This window comes from Larus michahellis, chromosome 1 (genome assembly GCF_964199755.1).
Source record: "Larus michahellis chromosome 1, bLarMic1.1, whole genome shotgun sequence".
In the NCBI taxonomy this organism is placed as follows: domain Eukaryota; kingdom Metazoa; phylum Chordata; class Aves; order Charadriiformes; family Laridae; genus Larus; species Larus michahellis.
The window spans coordinates 68101101-68121499 of NC_133896.1; the positions used below are offsets into that span (position 1 = coordinate 68101101).

A 20399-nucleotide genomic window follows, 5' to 3' on the forward strand; every position below is an offset into this window, starting at 1 on the left:
ATGACTGAAATTAGAAGAAAACCCAAACTATTTTTACTTGCTCGATTCTTAAGATTTGCTAGAACTTTTTGTATAGGCTGTTTCAAAACTTTCCTCTTCAGTTGCTTTTTCTGATGTTTTCGTGATCTTACTTCAAGCAGTAGAGGGGGGTGTGGGAATCACATGTTAAAAATAGAAAAATGTGGTTTTTAGAACAGTAAGATTAATAGCTGAAATCAAAGTCAATTTTGACACTTGAAACACCTTTTATACCTTTTGCTTTGAAACTGCCTGCATTTCAAGAAGGGAGTGCATCTTTAATTTATTAGGATATCGCATGCATAGTCTAAAATTAGGTAAATGCAGTTTAAAATAAATCCAAAGTTTTGCCTTTCTGAAAAGCAACAAACAGTTTTGGGGTGATTCTCTTTGTGTGGGTGCTAATATAACTTACAGATGTCTGGTTTTCACGAAGCATAATGTAGTAGATACCTCTTACAACTTCAGAGAATAGTATATACCTAATTTTATGCCCAATACCTGAATGAACCTTTGATGTGGGTGCCTACTGTGATCAGTCCTTGCAACCCTACCCACAGACTCGGGGATAGTAGTAGCGGCGCAAACTATGGTGCTGGATAACCAAAGGAGTCGATGAAATTTAATCACTTTGAGGGGACTAAAAAGCAGGAGGGGTGTGGACCAGAGGCCTTCAGAGGTCCCTTTTAACCCAGGCTATTGTATGATAATGTGGATTGATGGCTTCCTGATGTGAGCATCACCACTGGGAGGGAGGGTTGGCAGGGAGTACTTACAGCTTGTATAGGAAGGTTAGATATACAGTCTCGTTTCATACACGTGCTAAGCCTTTTCCAACAAACTCTGCCTGCTGCCTGGATTTGTGCAGCTGAACATTGATCCCATAAACAGCAAGAGGAAGCAAAAAAACCTCGGCCTGTAAGAATGTGCACTGCGTATTGTTTATCAGGGCTGATCTCCATGGGTGCTAAAGGTGTGGGGTTTTTTTCTGTTTTGGTTTGTTGGTGCGTGTGTGTCAGTCTTTATTGAAATTCATATTGTCTGTAGCTCAGATACAGACCTATATAGAGATCTCTCTGTGCTTTTTAGTCATCATCTACCTGATGTAACTGGGAACAGACTGCTGTTTCTGGACTGAGAATACTATGAGTTGTGAAAGAATTGTGATTGATTTTTTTAGGATGAAGAATCATTGAAATTGTAGGTTCTGAATTATTTAAATATTTGTACATATTTTCCAAATTTGGTCACATGTTTTGGGCCAAAAGAAGCTACAGAGTTGCTCTGTACCTTGTGTACACGCACATGTGCACGCATATATTCCCCACGCATAAGCGGGAGTCATTTAATCCACCTAAATCTGATGTTGAATTAAACTTATTTTTTAGATTACTTCAGTACAATCTGAAGTGAGATTGGAACTTCCAGCAGCTGATTTCACTTGTATTTCAGATATCTGTCTTAAGAATGGAAGACATGTTTCTCTGCACTGACTATAGAGGGAGCTTAGACAAGATCCCTTTTTTAAAATGGTTTGGGTAGGGTGAGACAAATCACATTTAACAGGTTTGTGTGTTGATTTCTGTCCCACTCGGCATTCTTAGACAAAGAATCTGAAGACTATATAATACAGTAAAGATTATTTTAAACCTGTAAAAGCTTAATTTCTGAAAAAAAGTTATACTTAGATTACTCACTAAGTGAAGAGTAATCATCCACCAATAAGAGAATGATGAGCAGTTGAGAAGCTTGTCAGAAGAATCCGATCTATTGAGTTACAGTTAATCTCCAGAGGAATTTTACTGAAGTCAAGGAAATTTTACCAAAGATGCTTGAACCCAGCATCCTTAAAGGTGGTAACAGTGACTTAGATGAATGTGCAAAAATACAGGTTTAAGCAAGAAAGCACTCTCTTGGTGTCTCCGTTTGAGGGATCTGTGCCTGGAGTTTGTCCAAGTCTCATGTTGTTCTTCCAAGAAACTCACCGTGACACGTATGCATGTTGTTGCAAAGGTTTTTTTACTGGTAGGTACCCTAAAATACTTTAAAAAGATGTATTAATGCGCTATACCATGAAATGTGCATTTATTACTGCCTCAAGTGAGGAACCTTGTTTTTTAATTTATATGCCATTTGGTGTTACAAATGCTTTTACGTTTTGCATTCTGTGGGAGATTGCATTGTCCCAGCAGAGCTATGGTTTTACGTGGAAAAAAAAAAAAAGCAAAAGCTCTTGTTAAACATTCCTTCAAATACGTGACTTATTGGGTTCTCTCAGGCTTATTTGAGATGAATACAAACACCGTTGTTAGTAAAAAGGATCTTTATGTCACTAGTTCTCTGTTGCTGTTTTTGAATTTCATGAATGTGTTAGTGAGCTTTGGTTGGAGGAAAGGAAAGTGTTCCCTGGCTTGATTTCTGAGGGCCTAATCTAGGTGCCACCAGAAACATGTCTGAAGAAAACAAAACTGATTCTTTGTGGTTTTCTTTGTGTTGTCTTGAGCTTGAAAGCCACAAGAAAATGCAAGTGCTTCAAAGAAAATTGGTCTCTTACCACTCCACCGCCCTTTTGGCGTAATAAATTAATCTCCTAATAGAATTTTTAGTCCATCTGAGTTGTATTAAAGCTTCTCTGGCTGTCCTGATATCTGTCAATTATCAAACTTTTTGTATTAGACACTTGCCTTGGGGCTTAATATTGAGTAGGCTCCATGCTTTTTTCCCCTTTTCCTCTCTTTAAAAAGGAGACCTTACCTCCCAGTCTAGTTCTCTTGAATTCATAGTTGCAGAAGAGAAAGTCAGAAGCTAGATGGATTTTTGTGACTGAGGATTTTCAAACTTGTGGCTTTCTAGATTCTTCTGAGCAAGATTTGACAAGACACCTCTGGTGAAGGAGGCAGAACAGACTGTTACTTTACTTCGGTTTGTTTCAGAATGGAAAAATAAAACTAGCGAAGTAAAAGAGGGAACACTGTGATGAAATGTTCGATGATAATTTCTTATCCCCTGATAATTAGAATGGAGGAGAGGAGGAATTCTCTCATTTGTGTTATTGCAGACTGAGCTGTAAAAAACCAAATTTGTCAGTAAATAAAAATATAATTTGCTTTTACTACAAGTACAGGATCATGTCTCTTATTTAAAAAAAGCAAATCAAAAAACACCATCCCCCCTCCCCAACAACACAATCCAAACAACCCTCACCCCCCCCAAAAAAAGACCCAAAGCAAACCAAACGTCCTACCCAAAACACCTGAATTGTGTTCATTAAGAACCATAGCATTTTCAAACATAAAAGTAAGAGAAATGTTAGAAATGTGTGTCTCAGTGCCTACATCTTTTCCATGTCTAAGATAGTGCATATGGAGGAAAGATCTTATCAGGAAGCAATGGGTTTCTAACATACTCTGAAACAAGGTATTTTTGCATGAAGAGAATTACATATGTGGTGATTTTAAGAGAAGAGTTGTCCCATGATTTATTCCAGTGTTGACAGATATTGCTTGTATTCTTGTTGTGTCTTACTCATAAGCCAGGAATCCCTTGTGCTGGATGTTCTACCAATGTAGAATAAAAGTCTGTCCCTTTCTCAGGAAATTCGAAATCTAAATAGTGTTGGCAAAACTACGATAATGTATCATGCAGTGTCCATAATTAATTTTCAAGCATAAATATTTAACTTGGAGGCATTCAATACTTGAAGTGAGAGGAGCTTGTGCACTTGCTTTCTTCATTGAAATGGACTTGTTTTTTTCACATTGCTAGTAGCTCATTACGTCGTCTTATGTTAATGGCATGCAATAAAAAAGCCCTCTGTTTGGAGAGGGGAGATAAAGGAAAACAAAGATCTAGTTGCAAAAGAAGCATGGTTCCTGATGATTTTTTTGTTTAGATATTAAAAAATGTTTAGTCTCAACTATGGCAAATGAACTGTCTTAAATAATGTATCTTTTATGTGTGTGTTCTGAAGCCCCAAAACAATTTACAGGAAAAAATTCTTTAACTCTCTTGTCTGTGCTAACAACTACAGACTGAATTTTAATCTGACATGATGTTTCAAAGTGTATGTGTATACTATAAACTTTATTATAGAAAAAGCCATAGTTCATGTTGCAATCCAGCTTTCATTATAACCCCTATCTCTACTTACAAATTACCTCCAGCAAAATCTTCTTTCTGGAAAAAACCTACTGTTGCTTTATCAGTTAGCTGTCAGAACTAACGTTTTTTTAGCTTGTTTTTAAAAAAGGCAAATAAGGAAAACTATCCAAATCATGCTTTAAAGAAAGTGAGTTTTAGGTGTGTGCAGCCCTGTGCTAGCTAGGGGAAATTTCCAGGGATGTTAACTGAAAATTTAATAAAGACTTACAGAAAAGACTGTTTACCACTACAAATAAGTAGGTCTATTTCACTGAAAGATGTTAAACTTTGTGTATGGCTAGTTGTTATGGTCCTGAGATAATGAAAGGCTTTTGGAAAAATATATTTGCAGAGTGATGTTTTAAAACCAAAGAAATAGAGTTCCAGGTCAACTGGACTGAGGGCCCTCGCCTTTCTTCCTGCAGAGTGATGAGCATGCATGTGGAAGTCTTAAAATGTGCTGATGTAGCTCTGGTGATCTAAAGGTTTGAGCGAAGCAGGGTTTGCTTGGGGGTGGTCTCTTCTGATAGTTTCACAGATGGAAGAAATACATAAGCTTTCTAGGCAAAGGCCTTCCTTCAGGTGAAACTTGCCTTAGACTAACAAAAGAAATGACTTCTGTATATAAATCTTGCCTCTTTATGTGATTCCGGAGAAATGTTTTTCTGGTCTAAAAGGCCTAGAGTGTGGGAGGTGCTGCCACCAATCCAGCAAGTCAATGGGTGTACTTCAGTGTCACAACAGTTAGTGTTTTCCTGAGGTACACACTGAAATTTTCTTACTGCAAAAACCATTACTTCTGCTTATTCAGTATGAATATGGTGATAGATATTCCCTTTCTGTTCTTTGAAATGATACACACACACGTATCTATAAATATATATTAAAAACATATATGAAATACATATATACACACACACATTCATAAAGACTGTTATCATACCCTCCTCCCCCTCACACCCTCAGGAGCAGCAGTCCAGCTTCTGGCATTCCCATTTCTGTCACTTTGCCTCATAGCTTGTGTTTTCTAGGCCTTTGGTTGGTCTCCTTGTTCTCTTCTGGTCAGCTTGAACTGAGCTACATCTTTCCTGAAGTGTGGAACCTGGAACTGCCCACTCTGTTTCAGCTGAAGCCCTGCCAATGTTGAGCTGAAGAGAAGTATTACTTGTAGCATTGCATGGATTTTATCCCTGTTTATATACTAAGTTGTGATGATTGCATTTTGTGGGAAGAAGGCAGTATGACAATATCAACTTCTGTTCTGCTGGGGATCCATTATAACCCCCAAGGCTTTTCTGAAAATAATTTGGGCAGATGATTCATTTTGCTTAAATACTATGCGTTTGTCCCTGATGAACTCCATTCTATTTTTAAAACTTTCTCCAATTCATGAAGTTCATTTTGAATTCAAATCCTGTCCTTCAGTGTATTTGCTTTACCTCCCAGCTTCATAGTTACCTGCTTGCTTAATAACACTATTCCCCATTTCATCATCCAGATCATTAATGAAAACACTGAACAGAACTGGATCCAGGGCAGGCACTCGGGTACCTCCATGTGACACATCCTCCAATTTAGACTGTGTACCAATGGCAACTGCTCTCAGGCATCCACTGGTTTCATACTCACGTTATAGCAATTTTTTTCGTGTTCATATGCCCTTGTGAAACTGTCATACAAGACCTCATAAAACTATAATGAAGTCAGGAGACATGGCATCTACTGCTTCTGTCTTGCCTGTGAATTCTGTTACACAGGTCTGGAAGGAATAAGTTTTCTTTTACAGAATGTATTCATGACAGATCCATGTCTACTGCTGTTTTTCTCCTTGTCCTCCAAGTACTTGCTGACACTTGTTTATTGTACTTATTCCAGATTTTTTTCTGGAGACTGAAGTTCAACTGGATTTAAATTTCCCCTCTTTCCACTTTTTTTAACTGGGGACTTTATTAAGCCTTTCTTAGTCCTCTGAGATCTCTCCTGTCTCCTATGAGTTCAAACCAGCAGCTAACGGTATTGAGAGTATTTCAAAAAGCTCTTTAAATATTCTGGGATATTCTAGGGTGTGGTACCTAAGTAGCTGAAACCACGGACATTATTTAAGTACTTTCTAACTTGTTGTTTCCTTTTTACAGTTGGAAATGGTACCTGTTGTAGTTTGGGGATTAATTGCACTAGTCATCTTGCTCTGGATGGGTTTTTCTTTAGTAAAAATTGATGCAAAAATGTTGTGTAACACTTAAGCCTTCTTACAATCATTTGTCAAATGCTCTCCTTTTCCCATGGGTTAATGGATCAATGTTTTCCCCATTCTTCCTCTTATTGACAGATAGTCTCATGCACTGACTTTTTTGTGGGTTATTCTTCATGTTTCTTGTTAGGTACCTCTCACTTCAGTCTTTTATAACTTTTTTTCCTGGGTGCTTGAATTGGTCTTACATGCAACCTTAGTAGTGTAACCAGTTTCCTACCTTGTTTGCTTTCTTTCAGTGTTCAGTTGAGACATTATGATTTAACCACTTTTGTCTTTTACTGTACCCATCTCTCCTCTGTTTTGGGGAAAAATACAGTCATGCAACAGAGTTTCAAGGTTTGCATTTTTAGGATTCTGATGTTTTTAAAGTGATGGAAAAAAAGAATGGTGTCACTCCACATTGGCATAGCTCTATTTTCATTTAGAGAATTAATCTAAACACAAATTCCTCTAAAATAAATGTGTGGTTAATTAGATGAAGTCAAGAAACTCAAAAGTTGCAATTCCATTGTGTCATTAACTTGCCTGCTTCTCATATAGAACAGTCACTGCTTAGGTTTTTTTTCAATGATGCTTTTGAGATAGCTAATAGGCAGCATGACAGGTGTTATTAGAATGCAAATAGCACTTATAAAGGTATTAATGGTCATCACCGTATATTTTAATAGTGATTTTTGGTGATGACCAATTTGCTGATTTAGTTGTAAGTTTGCAGTGTCAGGTATTCTGTGCAACGTGATTCATTTGCTGTTGTATAGCCACCTTATCTGTTACTTTTCTGACTGAACTCTGATTTTTATTTCTATTTTGTCTGCATTTGTATTTCAGTTGTGTATTTCTGTTATGTCTGCATTTGAAGTAGTTTTGCAGAAATTTAAAGTCTCTCACAAACACTTTGTAATCACTTTTGTTCGCTTATATGGACTTTTATGTTTAATTACTATTCAAATACTTAAACTCATGATCCATAGCACAGAACTACCTGAGAGAGTTTTGTGCACCAGCTGGACATAGTCAACAGTACAAATTCTTGCTAAAGGGTGATAGGGATTAGCAGGGTGATGGTGCTGTGGATCACAGTGCTTAGTGAGTTATTGCACGTGGGTGGGGGCTGAATCTCCATTTCCCACTTCTGGTCAACTTCCAGCTTAATAACAGTATGAACAAATACGATTAAAGTGATTTAGGTATCATGAGACTTTATTTGTAGTGGTGAAATTGGGTGAAGTATTTTAACTGCTACATTGCAAAATGAAAATAGCAAATCCAGCAACTGCAGCTCTCGGGTTACATCAAAGTTTTGTTGTGGGGGAGAAATGAGTGCTATAGGTGTAATTTAGTAGGGTGCCTCACAAGTTCAATATGAATTGTGTTCTGCTTAATTCCTAGGAATTAACACTAAACATTTAGATTATAGGGTAGAATTTCATTCTCACTGAAAGTTTGGCTATGCTGTCTTTGAAAATATTTTGCTCAGTTCTTGAATGTACTTTCTGTGAAGCTGTGTGTGCTTCACTCTTCAATTGATGCTTTTTCTATAAACTGCCTGTAGATCAAGTCCTTTGTCACTGCTATTAGTTATTTAGTACAGATAGAGTCTGCAGTCTCTGAGCTTCATAAAACAGACAGATCCTTATCAGTAATCAATATTTGTAATATTTGTTAATATGAATCTGTCATTACTGACTCATCTTTTGAAATTAATTTGAGATGAAGCACTTGGTTATGGGACTGGTGATCATGGCAGAAGCAAACGCAACGAAACCAGCAGAAGTTGTATCCTTAACTTTGCTGGCACATCAAAGTCAAAATGCATAGACTGGAATCCTCATGTGAAACCTAACTAATAAGCAATAATAATGAAGAAGCTTGACACATTCCCAAATTGCAAAAAAGTCTTCATTAAGATGCAGCAGCTGTTTATTTTCAGGACCACATGGTCTAGTCAGCATGATAAGAACACAGTGGCAATGGATCAGCAAGTTTGCTTTTACTGGAAAACACACACGTCACTCATCCACTCTAACCGGTCAGTATTAAAGAAGAGCTGGAGTTGGAGAATAATTAGAGTAATTTTCCATTTATTTTTCTTTCTAGCTTGCCTCAGGCTAGGGAGGTCAAATACATGCTAAAGAGAAAAAAAACTGCATCTGGAACTAGTCTGAAAATAAATATGTATCGCATGAGTAGTGCTGTGTACAATTTGCTTAGCCTTAGAAAACTAAGTTTGTCTGCCAGTTGATTGCCTGCTTCATGGAGGAAATCTGCTTAGCCTGTGTGATTCTGAAAGCTTTTTTTTTTCAGTTTCAAAATCTGAGGGATGTGAATTAACTATTTCCCATTTCTTGTTTCTTTCAGCTTTCCCTTTCACATATCAGAGTCATATTACTCACCAGCTTCCTTTGGCTGGTTTGCAACTAGGAGGTTTTTCAGTGAGCAGAGACAAGCTCTAGACTTGCCTGCTATTCAATGGAACTATAACAGCCTGGAAATTTTATGGCAATGCCTGACATAAAATAATATCTGACTCTATCATGTCCTTCCTTCTGATTCAATGAGATGAATTTAAAAATCTTGCATGCTTTCTAGGTAGAGGCATATCCTGTTGCACTCTGTGTGTCAATGTGATTGTATTTATTTTACCTACTGTAATTCATTTGTAGTGCAGTCATTGCTGTGATATCTTGGCACTGCACATCCAGCTATGAAATATGCATCTTGGGTAATTATTTCTATTCAAGAACAGTTTGCCTGTTAACCTGTTTTAAATGTCTCTCATACGATATTTTAAGGAACACAGTGTCATGTGGTCTTCGGTTTCCTTTGTCCAGTAGTCTATAGGAGCCCATCTAATCTATTTAGTAACACCATATTTCTATATTAATCTAATGTGGAACACGATCAATAGTAGACTTTGAGCTTGCTTTGAAATAAAAGGTGATTTAACTCCTTTACTGGGTTTCTACTGTCTGTCTCTTGCATGCACACTTTTTCTGATCAGCAAAGCGTCTGCTGATCAGATGTAAGGGGAAACACAATCTCTTGAGTGTGCAGTGTGTTGAAACTGAACTCTGGTTTCACAGCCTGTGAAGGAATAAGATCTGTAGACCATTTGGGCTTCCCTTTACCTGTATCCCAACATATGGGCCACAGGCAAACTTGCAAGTCCACAAAGAAGATAAGCAGTCCCTTCAATCTTATACAGAACATATCCAAACAAGACTTTCTTCCTAATTAAAGTTTCATGTCACTTTGTGTAGGTTTTATGTTGCACTTTTCTAACGTGGCTTATATTTTCTTCTGTGAAGTGTCCGTGGCAAAATTCGGTTAATATCTCACAAGTTCTCACATATCTCAATTGAAGCATACTCGGAAGAGTAAGGGGGTCTGTTTTGAAGTTTCAGAATTCACTCATTTTGAAGTAATTGAAGTTTTGTTTTGAGTTGCTGGAAAAGCCTCACTGAAGAGGCATAGGTGACTTAACTGTCTTTACTGAAACAATGGAACAATTGCACTAGCTTGAAAAGGTGACCTTCATTTTTTGTACTGCTAAGACCTTTTAAATATTAGCCACATATCACCTGTCATATATACTCTATTATTATGATTGGGCAAAAGCATGTGCTCTGTCAGTTTTGGCTAAGAGAGGTGCAGAACTTGGGACTGCTGGGTCTTAGCATTCTTGTTATCAAATGCTTTTTAAATAATTGTTCCTCCGTTGATTTCAATACTTCATCTATCTTAAAATCAGCTTATCAGGATAAGGAATCATTCCAGTTTCTGAATATATGTTGGTTGGCCTAAACTGTCTGCACAGCATTCTACAGAGCACAAAAGCCATGAACTCTGCCTTTGTGTTCCAGTTTCTGCTTCAGTGTCCCTTTAAGTCAGGCTGTTCTAAGGCTTATACATATGTACTGTTTGCAGAGAGAATTAAGTTCATTGTTAAAATTTCACTTTACCTCGAGATAATCTTGAAAACACAAGGATTTTTATGATAGGAACTGAGAATCTAGTTTGGGTGCTTTGCCATGTACTAAATAGCATAGTGATGCATGTCTGTGTGATAAAGGGATGAGAACTAGCCTCACCTTTTGAGCTTTCCAACAATCCAACTTGCAAAATGTGTGGGTAAAATAGGAAAAGGACAGTTTCTCTTCTGTGAATCCCTGGAGATACTATTGACTGGAGGCACTTCTAACATCTCAGTGTCCATTGGCTCTTGTTAGGAGACTGTTGCAAGACAAATGATTGCATAGCAGTATTACTTTAAAATTAAGAGTTTCAGTTGGAGGAAGAAGCTGGTAGTAAGTGGATACCCTACACTTAACATTAGCTCTTGATTCTACTGATACTTAAGTTTTTAAAAAATACTATTTGTCTCTTCTGCTGTTTAAAAAATGCCTTTACAAATTTATGCTTTTCTTTTTTTTTTTTTTTTTGCCTCTCCTTTCACAGGTTCCAACTATGGGAGTCCCCGTCCAGCTCATGCCAACATGAATGCCAATGCAGCTGCAGGGCTTGCCCCAGAGCATATCCCTACTCCGGGGGCAGCTCTGTCCTGGCAAGCTGCGATTGATGCTGCCAGGCAAGCCAAACTGATGGGTAGTGCTGGCAATGCAACAATATCCACAGCTAGCTCCACGCAGAGAAAACGGCAGCAGTATGGGAAACAGAAAAAACAGGGTACCACCACAGCTACACGTCCTCCCCGGGCACTGCTGTGTTTAACACTGAAAAATCCCATCCGGAGGGCATGCATCAGCATCGTCGAATGGAAATATCCTTTTTGATGTTCTCACTTGGAAAACAGCAAATTGTTTGTGCGCACCAGGCACTATTCATAAGTGTGAAGAAATCAATACATTAAGTTGAAAGGCATCACTGGGAATGTAAAGTACACAAATAGTTTTTGATGTCTTGACTGAGATCATTTATGCTGGGGGAAAAAAAATGTTTAGAATTGAAGCCTTAACTATACCCTTGTGTAAGAAACCACTAGAAGTTTGAATGGTAAAGGTTAGGGGTTGAATTCTGCTCTTTTTAAAACACGTGGCCCAGGCTGAAATCGATGGGAGATATGCAAGATATCTGAGGCCAGAATTGAACTGACTCTATGGGATTGATAGCAGCTGCTGTCTTTCCATTCTTTTTTTTTTTTTACAGGCACTTAAAGGGTGCTACCAGTTAAACAGCTCTAGTAGTTTGAATCATACGCTTTTTTTTGTTAAAGACATGGCATCACACTTTCTACAGTAGGGAGAAAAGAATGGGACAAGAGGATTAAAAAACCAAAACCCAAACGTGTGCAATAAGACCCTGAAACAGGGCTAACATCTGTTAATTGTATTGGAATTCCACTTAAACTACTAAGGCTCACCAACGTGTGGTAAGAGATACTGGTTATCTGGAAGCAGGGAAAAGAAAGATGGTTTAAGTAATCCTGCAAAATGTACAAAAGCAGTACAGCGCCAGATCTAGTAGTCTGAACAAGAGACAGACTGTGTCACAGATCCTAGATGATAACCAGTGGCAAAGAACTGCAGAATGTAATGATCAGTGCTGCTTCCCTGGAAAGTCAGTGAGAGTTTGGCTGTTGGCTTTGTCATGTGGAGGGAGCAAAGCCTTTTCAGCCACCGAAGTCTGTTTAGTATAAGCTGGAATCTGAGAATTTGGTCTGAAACACAAACTGAAACAAAATATACCTCCCTCGCCTCCCCCAAGAGAAAGCAAGACTAACCCTGAACAGTAATTGTCAGTAAATCGCAAGCTAACGGGGTTCTTCAGTAAATACAAAAGAAAGCATGTTGTTAGGTGTAGATAAGCACGTCAAGGGAAGGTAGTACAGAATTTGGCAGTATTTAATATGATTAAAAAATGAATAATGGCATTTAAAAGAATGTGATAATATTGTTCCTTTAGGGGTCTGGTGGGATGCTAGGAAGATGAAAACAGAACGTGAGTATATTAGGTCTTGCTGACACTGACATATTTTTCAGATGAAGAACTTGTTAAAAATGCTCCTGTCAATTCTTAGATGTCCTTAAACTACCTACCTGCCTATTCCTTTCTTCTTCAGATGCTAATTTTTAATCCCCGTGATTAAGTTTGCTACTTTTTGTCCCTTCTGGCATAGCTCTGATTGATAGTTTAAGCATGAGATGATGGATGATGACTAACAGGATGAAGCTGAATATTGGTTTATTTGCCAGCACCCCAGTATCCACATGTCATTAGAGAAAGAGCACAGAGTGACATTTGATAAATGAATAAGGTCAGCAATGAATGATGGGAATGATGTGCTGTAAAACAGGATACAGCACTGCTGAGATCAAGAGAGGACCAAACAATGCGATTAAAGCAATTCAAAGATGCTGATGCTTGCATTTTTTGGTTTTGTTTGGTTTTAGGTGAGTTGATGGAAGTATTTTTTTTCCATCAGAACGTCTCATTGGACATCTAGTGTTTATAAGTGTGAAACACTTCAATGACTTTAAAACTACTGTGAAAAGCTTAGCTTAATTTGCTAAACCACTGAAGTCTATGCATAGTAGATATTGAACAAATATCAAATGGTACTTATGTGGTGTTTTTTACCCAAGCATTATAGCGTTAAGGGCCTGAAGGTGCAATTGTGTATAAGAAAAAGTGAAATCAAGTAATTACCTTATTTTGCACAGATTTAATTGTGTATTAATTTTCTGCTATGTGTGCACTGTATTTGTAGATTTTATACCATTTTATTTTTACAGTGCAAAAAGAGAACAGAAGTTAAAAAATATGCATAAACAGTGATAACTTTATAGATAATAACCCTGCCAAACCCAAAAAGTCTAGGAAAAAAAGCAATTAAGAAAAGGAAAACCTATGGAAATTCAGGTCTTTATGGAGTAAATGCTATATATACAACCTGAGATGTCCTGTTGATTTCACATGTAATCTACTAACCCTGATCTACTCTTCTACCTCCATATTATCATACATATCCTAGTATTCATAGGTTTAAGCACGGTAGTCTGGTGAGAGTTTGGAACCCTTTGACTCTTCCATATGTGAAATGTAGAACATAGCTGAGCATACATAGTGGTCAGGTGCTTGGAACTTGTGTGTATCTTGCAGTTCAGGCTGCTGCACCTCCTGATCTCTAGTTTTCCTGCTAAAACCTGCTGAAAACAGTAGTCTGCTGACCAAACTCATAGATGCTGTGTTGACATTTTTGTTTGTGTTGACGTTCTCCCTGTCCTATCCTGCTCTTCGTTCCCCTCCAGAATACTGGTGAGTTATCTCAGAGCTAGCCTCCAGGATACTCTTGCAGGCAAGTATATGTAGACAGACAGGAAATCTGGTCTCTAGTTTGAGTTTAGAGACACTTCACAACGATTAAGGTAAAGGAGTCCACCAAAGTAGATGAAGTACAGTGCCGGGAAATTGGTCAGTAGAAAAATGCTTTCATTCCAATGAGCAGTCAGTGGGGCATAAAGTTTGTGCAGGATTTTCTCATTGAACATTGAAATGTTTGGGATTGTTTTCCCTAACAAATTTGATGCCAGGCTGAAATGCCCCTGAATTGATGCCAGCTTCTCTGTCATAAGGAATTCTTAGCTTCCTGGTGTCCTTAATATACTGTGTAGGCATGCTTGTTTTCCCTATGATGCTAAATGAAATGCAAGTGAAAGAAAAAGAAATACTCCCTCAAATAATTTTTAAACAAAACAAGTATACATGGCAATGTGCAGTATAAGCACATTTTGGATAAAGCCATTTTTTTTTGCCTTAAACTTTATCATCATTTAAGTGTCTTCTAACTGAATGTATGCATGTGTTTCTTGCGACTTTGCATTTAACTTTGAGATATGAGAGAGGGAGTGAGAAAGGAGAGAAAGAAATACAACAACAAAAAAAATCCCCAAAACTTTTGTTAAAATTATTTCAGGGTTTTTAAATGCAGATGGAAAAAACTGAGAGAAACTAATCATAAGAGGAAAGATGACAGTCCTTCTAGAACCAATTTATGCTATTAAGAATAGTACAGCCACACTTGAAGGAAAATAGGGAAAATGCAATCTAAATAAATAGAAGAAGAAAAAACTTTTAAGAAATCTGTGTTTACTCTGGCACGCGACTGGCCTACACTGCTTTTGACATATTAGGAAGATTCTTGGCTGGGAGCTCCTAAAAGCACTTAAAAAGGCATATGTTTCTTTTCAGAATATAAGGGGCTTGGAATGTTTTCTTTAAACAGAATTCTTATAAATCTTTTTTTTATTTTTTTTTATTTTTTTTTATTTTGTGTGTACACGCTTTGGAACAATTTCCTTAACTCCATTCCTCAGACCATTTGAAATAATTATTTTACTGACTATTTTTGCCAATTGTGTGGCCTTAGCTATCTATATCCCCTTTCCAGAAGATGATTCCAATGCCACCAATTCCAATCTGGTAAGTCCTTGATGGTGTTTAGTCTTACTATTTTGAAAGTTGTTTTAAAAAGTGACCAGAGAGACTGTCGAAGCTAGGGAACATAAATATATCCATCAAAGATGAGAACATAATAAAGTAAAAATTGGTTTTTTTGAGTGTTATGTCTCTTCTATTCATGTTAGCACCTGTTTCAGTTGAGCTGGCTTTAGAAAAGAATGTTCCAGAAATCATGCGGGTGGTGAATGTGATGTTTTGGTTAACAAATTTTTGCATGCTCCAAAGTACTTGGTAAGTTTGAAACTGCAGGTGTTTGTGGAAGAAATCTTTTGATCATGGATTATATGGGGGTTTTGTCTTACAAAGTGCCATTGTGAAATCGATACTCCCCTCCTCTCAGGTGATACACGAGAGCACAGCTTGATGACTAATTTCTAGGAAGTACATTAATGCTTGCGTTTCACAGGCATGTTAGTTGAACAATGTTCATGGGTTTTGGTTTTTTTCTTTTTCCTACTTGTTGGGGGAGTATACATCTTCCTCTGTCACCACTGATGCTAATGTTGGTATTTTGGGATAGACCTGTCCATATAAAAAGGCAGGAGTATTTACTTTCGGCTTAGCATGAAGTTATAGCAAAGAATTCGGTTCAGTAAGGGCACAACACAAACCAGCTCTGGAACACAATTCACTGAATTAGCAGAAAACGTTTTTCTTCCTCTCAAATATGTGAACAAATCTACTTGTCTGGCTGGATTGGGATGAAAACTTGCTCCTAGAGTTTAAGAGTTGGGATGTTATTTCCTGATTAAAATTTACTGAAACATAAGACATTTTAGAGCAACATAGGAGGAAAACAAAGCTATACTTCCAAAGTAGGGATAATTGGGATGGCTGACAGACGTCGTAATTAAAGTGATCCATGCTGCTCTTGGAAGTCAGTTATATGATTAAAATCTCTTGCAGTTGTATAAAACAAATTGCAAACTTCAGGACTTTGCTGGAACAATACTTCTGTGCTTAAAAACAAACAAAAATGAACTAAAAAATTGTAGTGTAGTGCTCTTCCACTGTAACTCCTTAAAGAAGTTTTAAATTGGAGTAGGAGGAGATAAGTGATTGTTAACTTTTAACTGTTCTCTGTATTTACAGAATAAGTGAGTTGGTCTTGTTCCTCTCTTGCTGCTGTCTCTGTTAGCTTGACTTAGTGTTTAACAATGATGAATTGTGCTGTGTATGTTTAAAACACTTCAGTATGGTACCTTTTAAAAATTAGTATGTTTTATTAAAAAACCCAGATTCAATTGATCCTCTGGCTATAAAAGACAGTATGTTGTTTGTCGCACATTCTGACTTGCTAGGTTGAAAGAGGAAACCAAAGTGGAGTCGAAAGCTGGAGGACTCTTAATTTATCTGGAGTTTAACTGGGTGTGGGTATAGGTATTTGCCTTATTTCAGTGAGGAGACTGCTGGCTAATACTAGATTGGGAGCATATTCATAATTGAATGAAGTATATTGAAACTGTTCTACTATCAGAAAATATATGCACTTTGTGAGCTGAGTTTCTATTCTGCATCTGTTTTCCAAGACATCTTTTGCATCATTTGGTCAATCTTTCAAAACACTCCTGTTTAAAAAAAAAAAAAAAAAAAAGAAAGGGGGGGGGGAGGACGAGGAGGCACTGTCAATTTTTCTAAACTTCTGTGTCACAGAAGTAAGGGGAGAAGAAAGTAAAATGGGGGAGTGTGCTTGACTACACTTCATTCTTTCGGTCTTAATGGAAAAAGTAATTGAAAATGGGATACTTAGTATCCCATGAGGGGCACGCACTTGTGGAATTAAGCCCCTATTCTACACTGTAGATAAATCCCGAAGCTCTGACTGCTCTGTAGCCTTTTGTTCTATGATCTCCTGTTAATCCCTGTTTGTGCTTGTGGTTGTTAGGGTTTGTATGTTTTGTGGGGTTTTTTTGTTTTGTTTTTGTTTTGTCTGGGTGATATACATATATCTTGGCATGTGTATACAGCTGTTGGGAAACAAACTTCTTGATTATACATCATATGCTGCATTCCCAAACTTTTCACAGAATGGTGAAGAGTTGTATGTTGCGATCAGTGAGTAAAATACTGAGCAACAGGGAGGGGAAGTAGAGGCAAACAGATGAGATAAGGGTGAAAGTATGTGTTAGTTGTGTTTTGGAATGGGATGAAAGAATAGATGCAACTTGTAGTTAAAGAAAAGCTATTCCAGATGGCAGGAACTGCAGGAGAGTGGGACCTTACTCTCAAAGAGCCAGACTGTACATGGAAGTGGCTAGAAAGAAGCTGGGGTTAATAATATGTTCTTGTAAAAGCTCATGTACTCACTTGATTTTTTAAAATATTTCTTTCCTACCTGTGAACCTGTATTTTGCAATCAGACTTATTCTGTAGCCATGAAGTCTGGAGTTCCAAAGGCTATAATCTGAAACAGGAAAGGAGTGTATGTCTGCAATGGGTACATGTAGGTTAATAGCGTGCACAGATGGGTGTACTGTGCAGAAGTGTGAGTCTGACCGAACGCATACAGAATTTGCCCAGAAGAAACTTTCACTTGTGTAAGAACTCTTGATTCATTTCCATTTTGCAGTTTAGTTTCTTTAGGGGGAAAGCTGCCACAGAAACTCTCATGTCCCTGGCTTCCTGAGCCACCACTAATATCCTGAGATGTGAAGAAACTATATACAGAAAACACATGATGGATAGTAACTATTTAACAAGGCCTGAGAGTGACACAACAGTTTTCCAATAAGCTGCCACTTTTCCCTTAGGGTCCGAGTATTCCTTCTCTAAGATTTCATCATAACTTTTCAAACAATGTTTTCCTTGCAGACTGAGGTAAAAATTCAATCAGTTGTTTTTTAACAAGCTAACAGAGTGGCGGGTGGTCAGAGAAGAGAAAGGAATTCTGAATTGTGTGAATGGCTTCTTTCCTTCTCTCTGTAAAAGTAGAAAAAAGACAGCTAAATAATGTTTTGATAAATAATTGCTCTATATGAATTTCACAGATGTGATCAGCCACTGGTCAAATAAGGCATACTTACTGCTGTATGCCTTCCACAGAAGTCTTGGAGACACATGTTACAAAACCAGTAACCTTTAGTTATATCTCTGTTTTAATAAGCCTTGTCTTTAGGAGCAAGACCTATCTGATATGATGCCACAGTAATAAATATGAGCATTGGAACTAAATACAGAAAAGTCCAATAAATAATTCCTTCCTTCTCTTGTTAGCAAGGAATTGTGATTGTTACATATTACAAGTTTAGGCCAAATACTACACAGATATTCTGATCGGTTCCCTGCAATCTGGCTTCCTATAATAATAATTCCTATAAATCCTCACACCATTGTTATCAAGTCTAGGGATGGTAACTTGGATTGTGAAGCACTTCCATTTTTCAAATGCACATTTATACTAAACCCCAGATTTTGTATTTTTATGCTCACTGCAGCGTCTTTGTCACGGGATTTAAGAAAAATGCCAGAACAACATAACGTAGTAAAAACAAATGCTTGAAATTGGCTTCTGCAGTTCTTATATTTTACTTCTGCAGTGTGTTTGTTGGAAAACTACTGAACTCTCACAAATGGAGGGGAGTTGTATTGGATGCAAAATCTTTTTGGTATTAATGAACTCTGCTGACACTTTGCTTAAATTTACAAGTAAAGAAAGCTCATGCATGACTGTGCAAAGAACAGTTATGTATTCTCTTGATGTAGTCAGGAAAATTGGAACTAGTTTGAGTGGAATTAAAGTTAGCCTGCATGAGAGGCTGGAACTGATATGGAGCCTTTCTGCTTGTTATCCCTTCAATTATGCATTAGAACAGAGATAACGTACATTTAGGAATAAAACTATAGACTGTCTAAGATAGGAAGCTGAGAGGAAAATGCTTCTGTCACTTTACTGGCAATTGCAAATGGCACATGCCTGGTCAATGTCACAGTATGGCGATAACATAATGAGGTTAAGACCAAGGTTTACAACACGTTCCGTGGAAGTCGACTCAGTCGGTTGTTTATGCTTTGGATAAATAGCAGGAGAAGATTCCTTGTGTTGTTTTGATAGCTCCGCTTTCTCTCCCTTGTCCTTATTACAGGAAGGAAATCCTGTTGTATGCTAGTTAAATTTAAAAAAAGATCTCTTGTGTTTATATGTGAGCTTATAATGGGATGTCACCTTCAGACTAATTTGTTAAATCTGAAATAGGACACAGTGAAAGTAAAGATGGGATATCTGCTTGCTTGTCAGTGCTTATGCCAGCCAGTGTTTGTGGGAATGCCTGCCTATGGAAAGGGGGCTTGCCTTTCAGGAAGGTATGGCTGCTTTATTAACTGGTGATTATGGTAGGATCCAGTTGAGCAGGTGATTCCTGTACAAAAAAGAAGAAAGTGTTCATAATCTTTTTGCATTTGCAGCAGACTGACACAATAGGTGTGTATGTGGCTGTATATACATATTACATTTCTAGATAATGGCATAACAAACTTCAGCATTTTTATATCAGAGAATTGTGGAGTCAGCACATTGAGCAGTCTCTCAATTTTTCTTGTGCAAACTCAAAGTGTTAGAGAGAAAAGTGGAGGTGATGGGGTCAGGAGAAGAAAGGATGGCTTTTCTGGATAAGGACGAATACTGCACAAAAGCCTTTTGGTTCTCTTGTGTCACTGCTGTCGTTCTCTTGTGTGACAGTTCCCAACTAGTAAGTGAATACAGTAATGAGATATGCTACCATTAGAGGTGAGGTGCAGGGCGGGATAGAGTGGATATCAAGCTAATAAGCTCTGATAGGTTTATTAGCTTGGGCCTCATGCCAGCACTGCTACAGCTGGGAGAAGTTATAGAATTTAAAACCAAGGAGTAACTGAGAGAAGCGGGAAGAGAGGAGCTGAGAAGGCTGGAAAGGGACTGGAGTCAGGATGGGGAGAAGAAGAAAGGAGACTGTTCCAAAAAATCCTTGAGGACTTCCTCCAGTAATCACTGGACTTGTGATTTGCTAAGGAAGTTGAATATGATGGATTTTAGGTTTGACATTTCCCAAAGTCCTCAGAAGCCCTGCTTCCATCAGGGAGAGGCTGATACTCGGCATCTCTAGTAGTAGTGAAGCATGGAGGGGAAGCGCAAGCATTGGGTTTGAGAGGAAGATATTCAGGCTTGTCTGCTGGCGTTGGCAAACTGTGTGGCCTTGGTTAAATTGCTGTCTCAATTTTCCCATCTGTAAAGTGGGTTGGTTACTGCTTTCATGGTGAAGGTAATTAGTCAGTGCCTTACATCACACAGACCAATACAAAGAATGCTGTAGAACAGACTGTCAAGAAAAGAATAAATTGTGTAGCAATCAGTTCCATACCAGTGGTCACTAACTGAACAAGAAGGGTAAAAAGTAGGATGGAGGCCTCATTTCTTCACACTGGTGGGGGCAGAACTTAATTTCCACAGAGAAGCGTGTAGGACTGCACTATCACAATTTGCTCATGTGCTCAATTTGAGGGGGGCTCTTAACTTTTGATGCTTAAATTTGCAGCC

At 37.9% G+C, this 20399-nt stretch overlaps 1 protein-coding gene across 32 annotated transcripts in view; it reads left to right on the forward strand.

Moving 5' to 3' along the window:
- Positions 1 to 20399, forward strand: part of CACNA1C (calcium voltage-gated channel subunit alpha1 C) — a 484401-nt gene that overhangs the window by 65082 nt on the left and 398920 nt on the right. For all 32 annotated transcript variants that reach the window (XM_074584499.1, XM_074584530.1, XM_074584575.1 and 29 more), the window contains exons 2-3: positions 10871 to 11192; positions 14746 to 14851. In XM_074584499.1, the coding sequence (XP_074440600.1) occupies positions 10871 to 11192; positions 14746 to 14851 (428 nt within the window). The remainder of the gene's footprint in view (positions 1 to 10870; positions 11193 to 14745; positions 14852 to 20399) is intronic.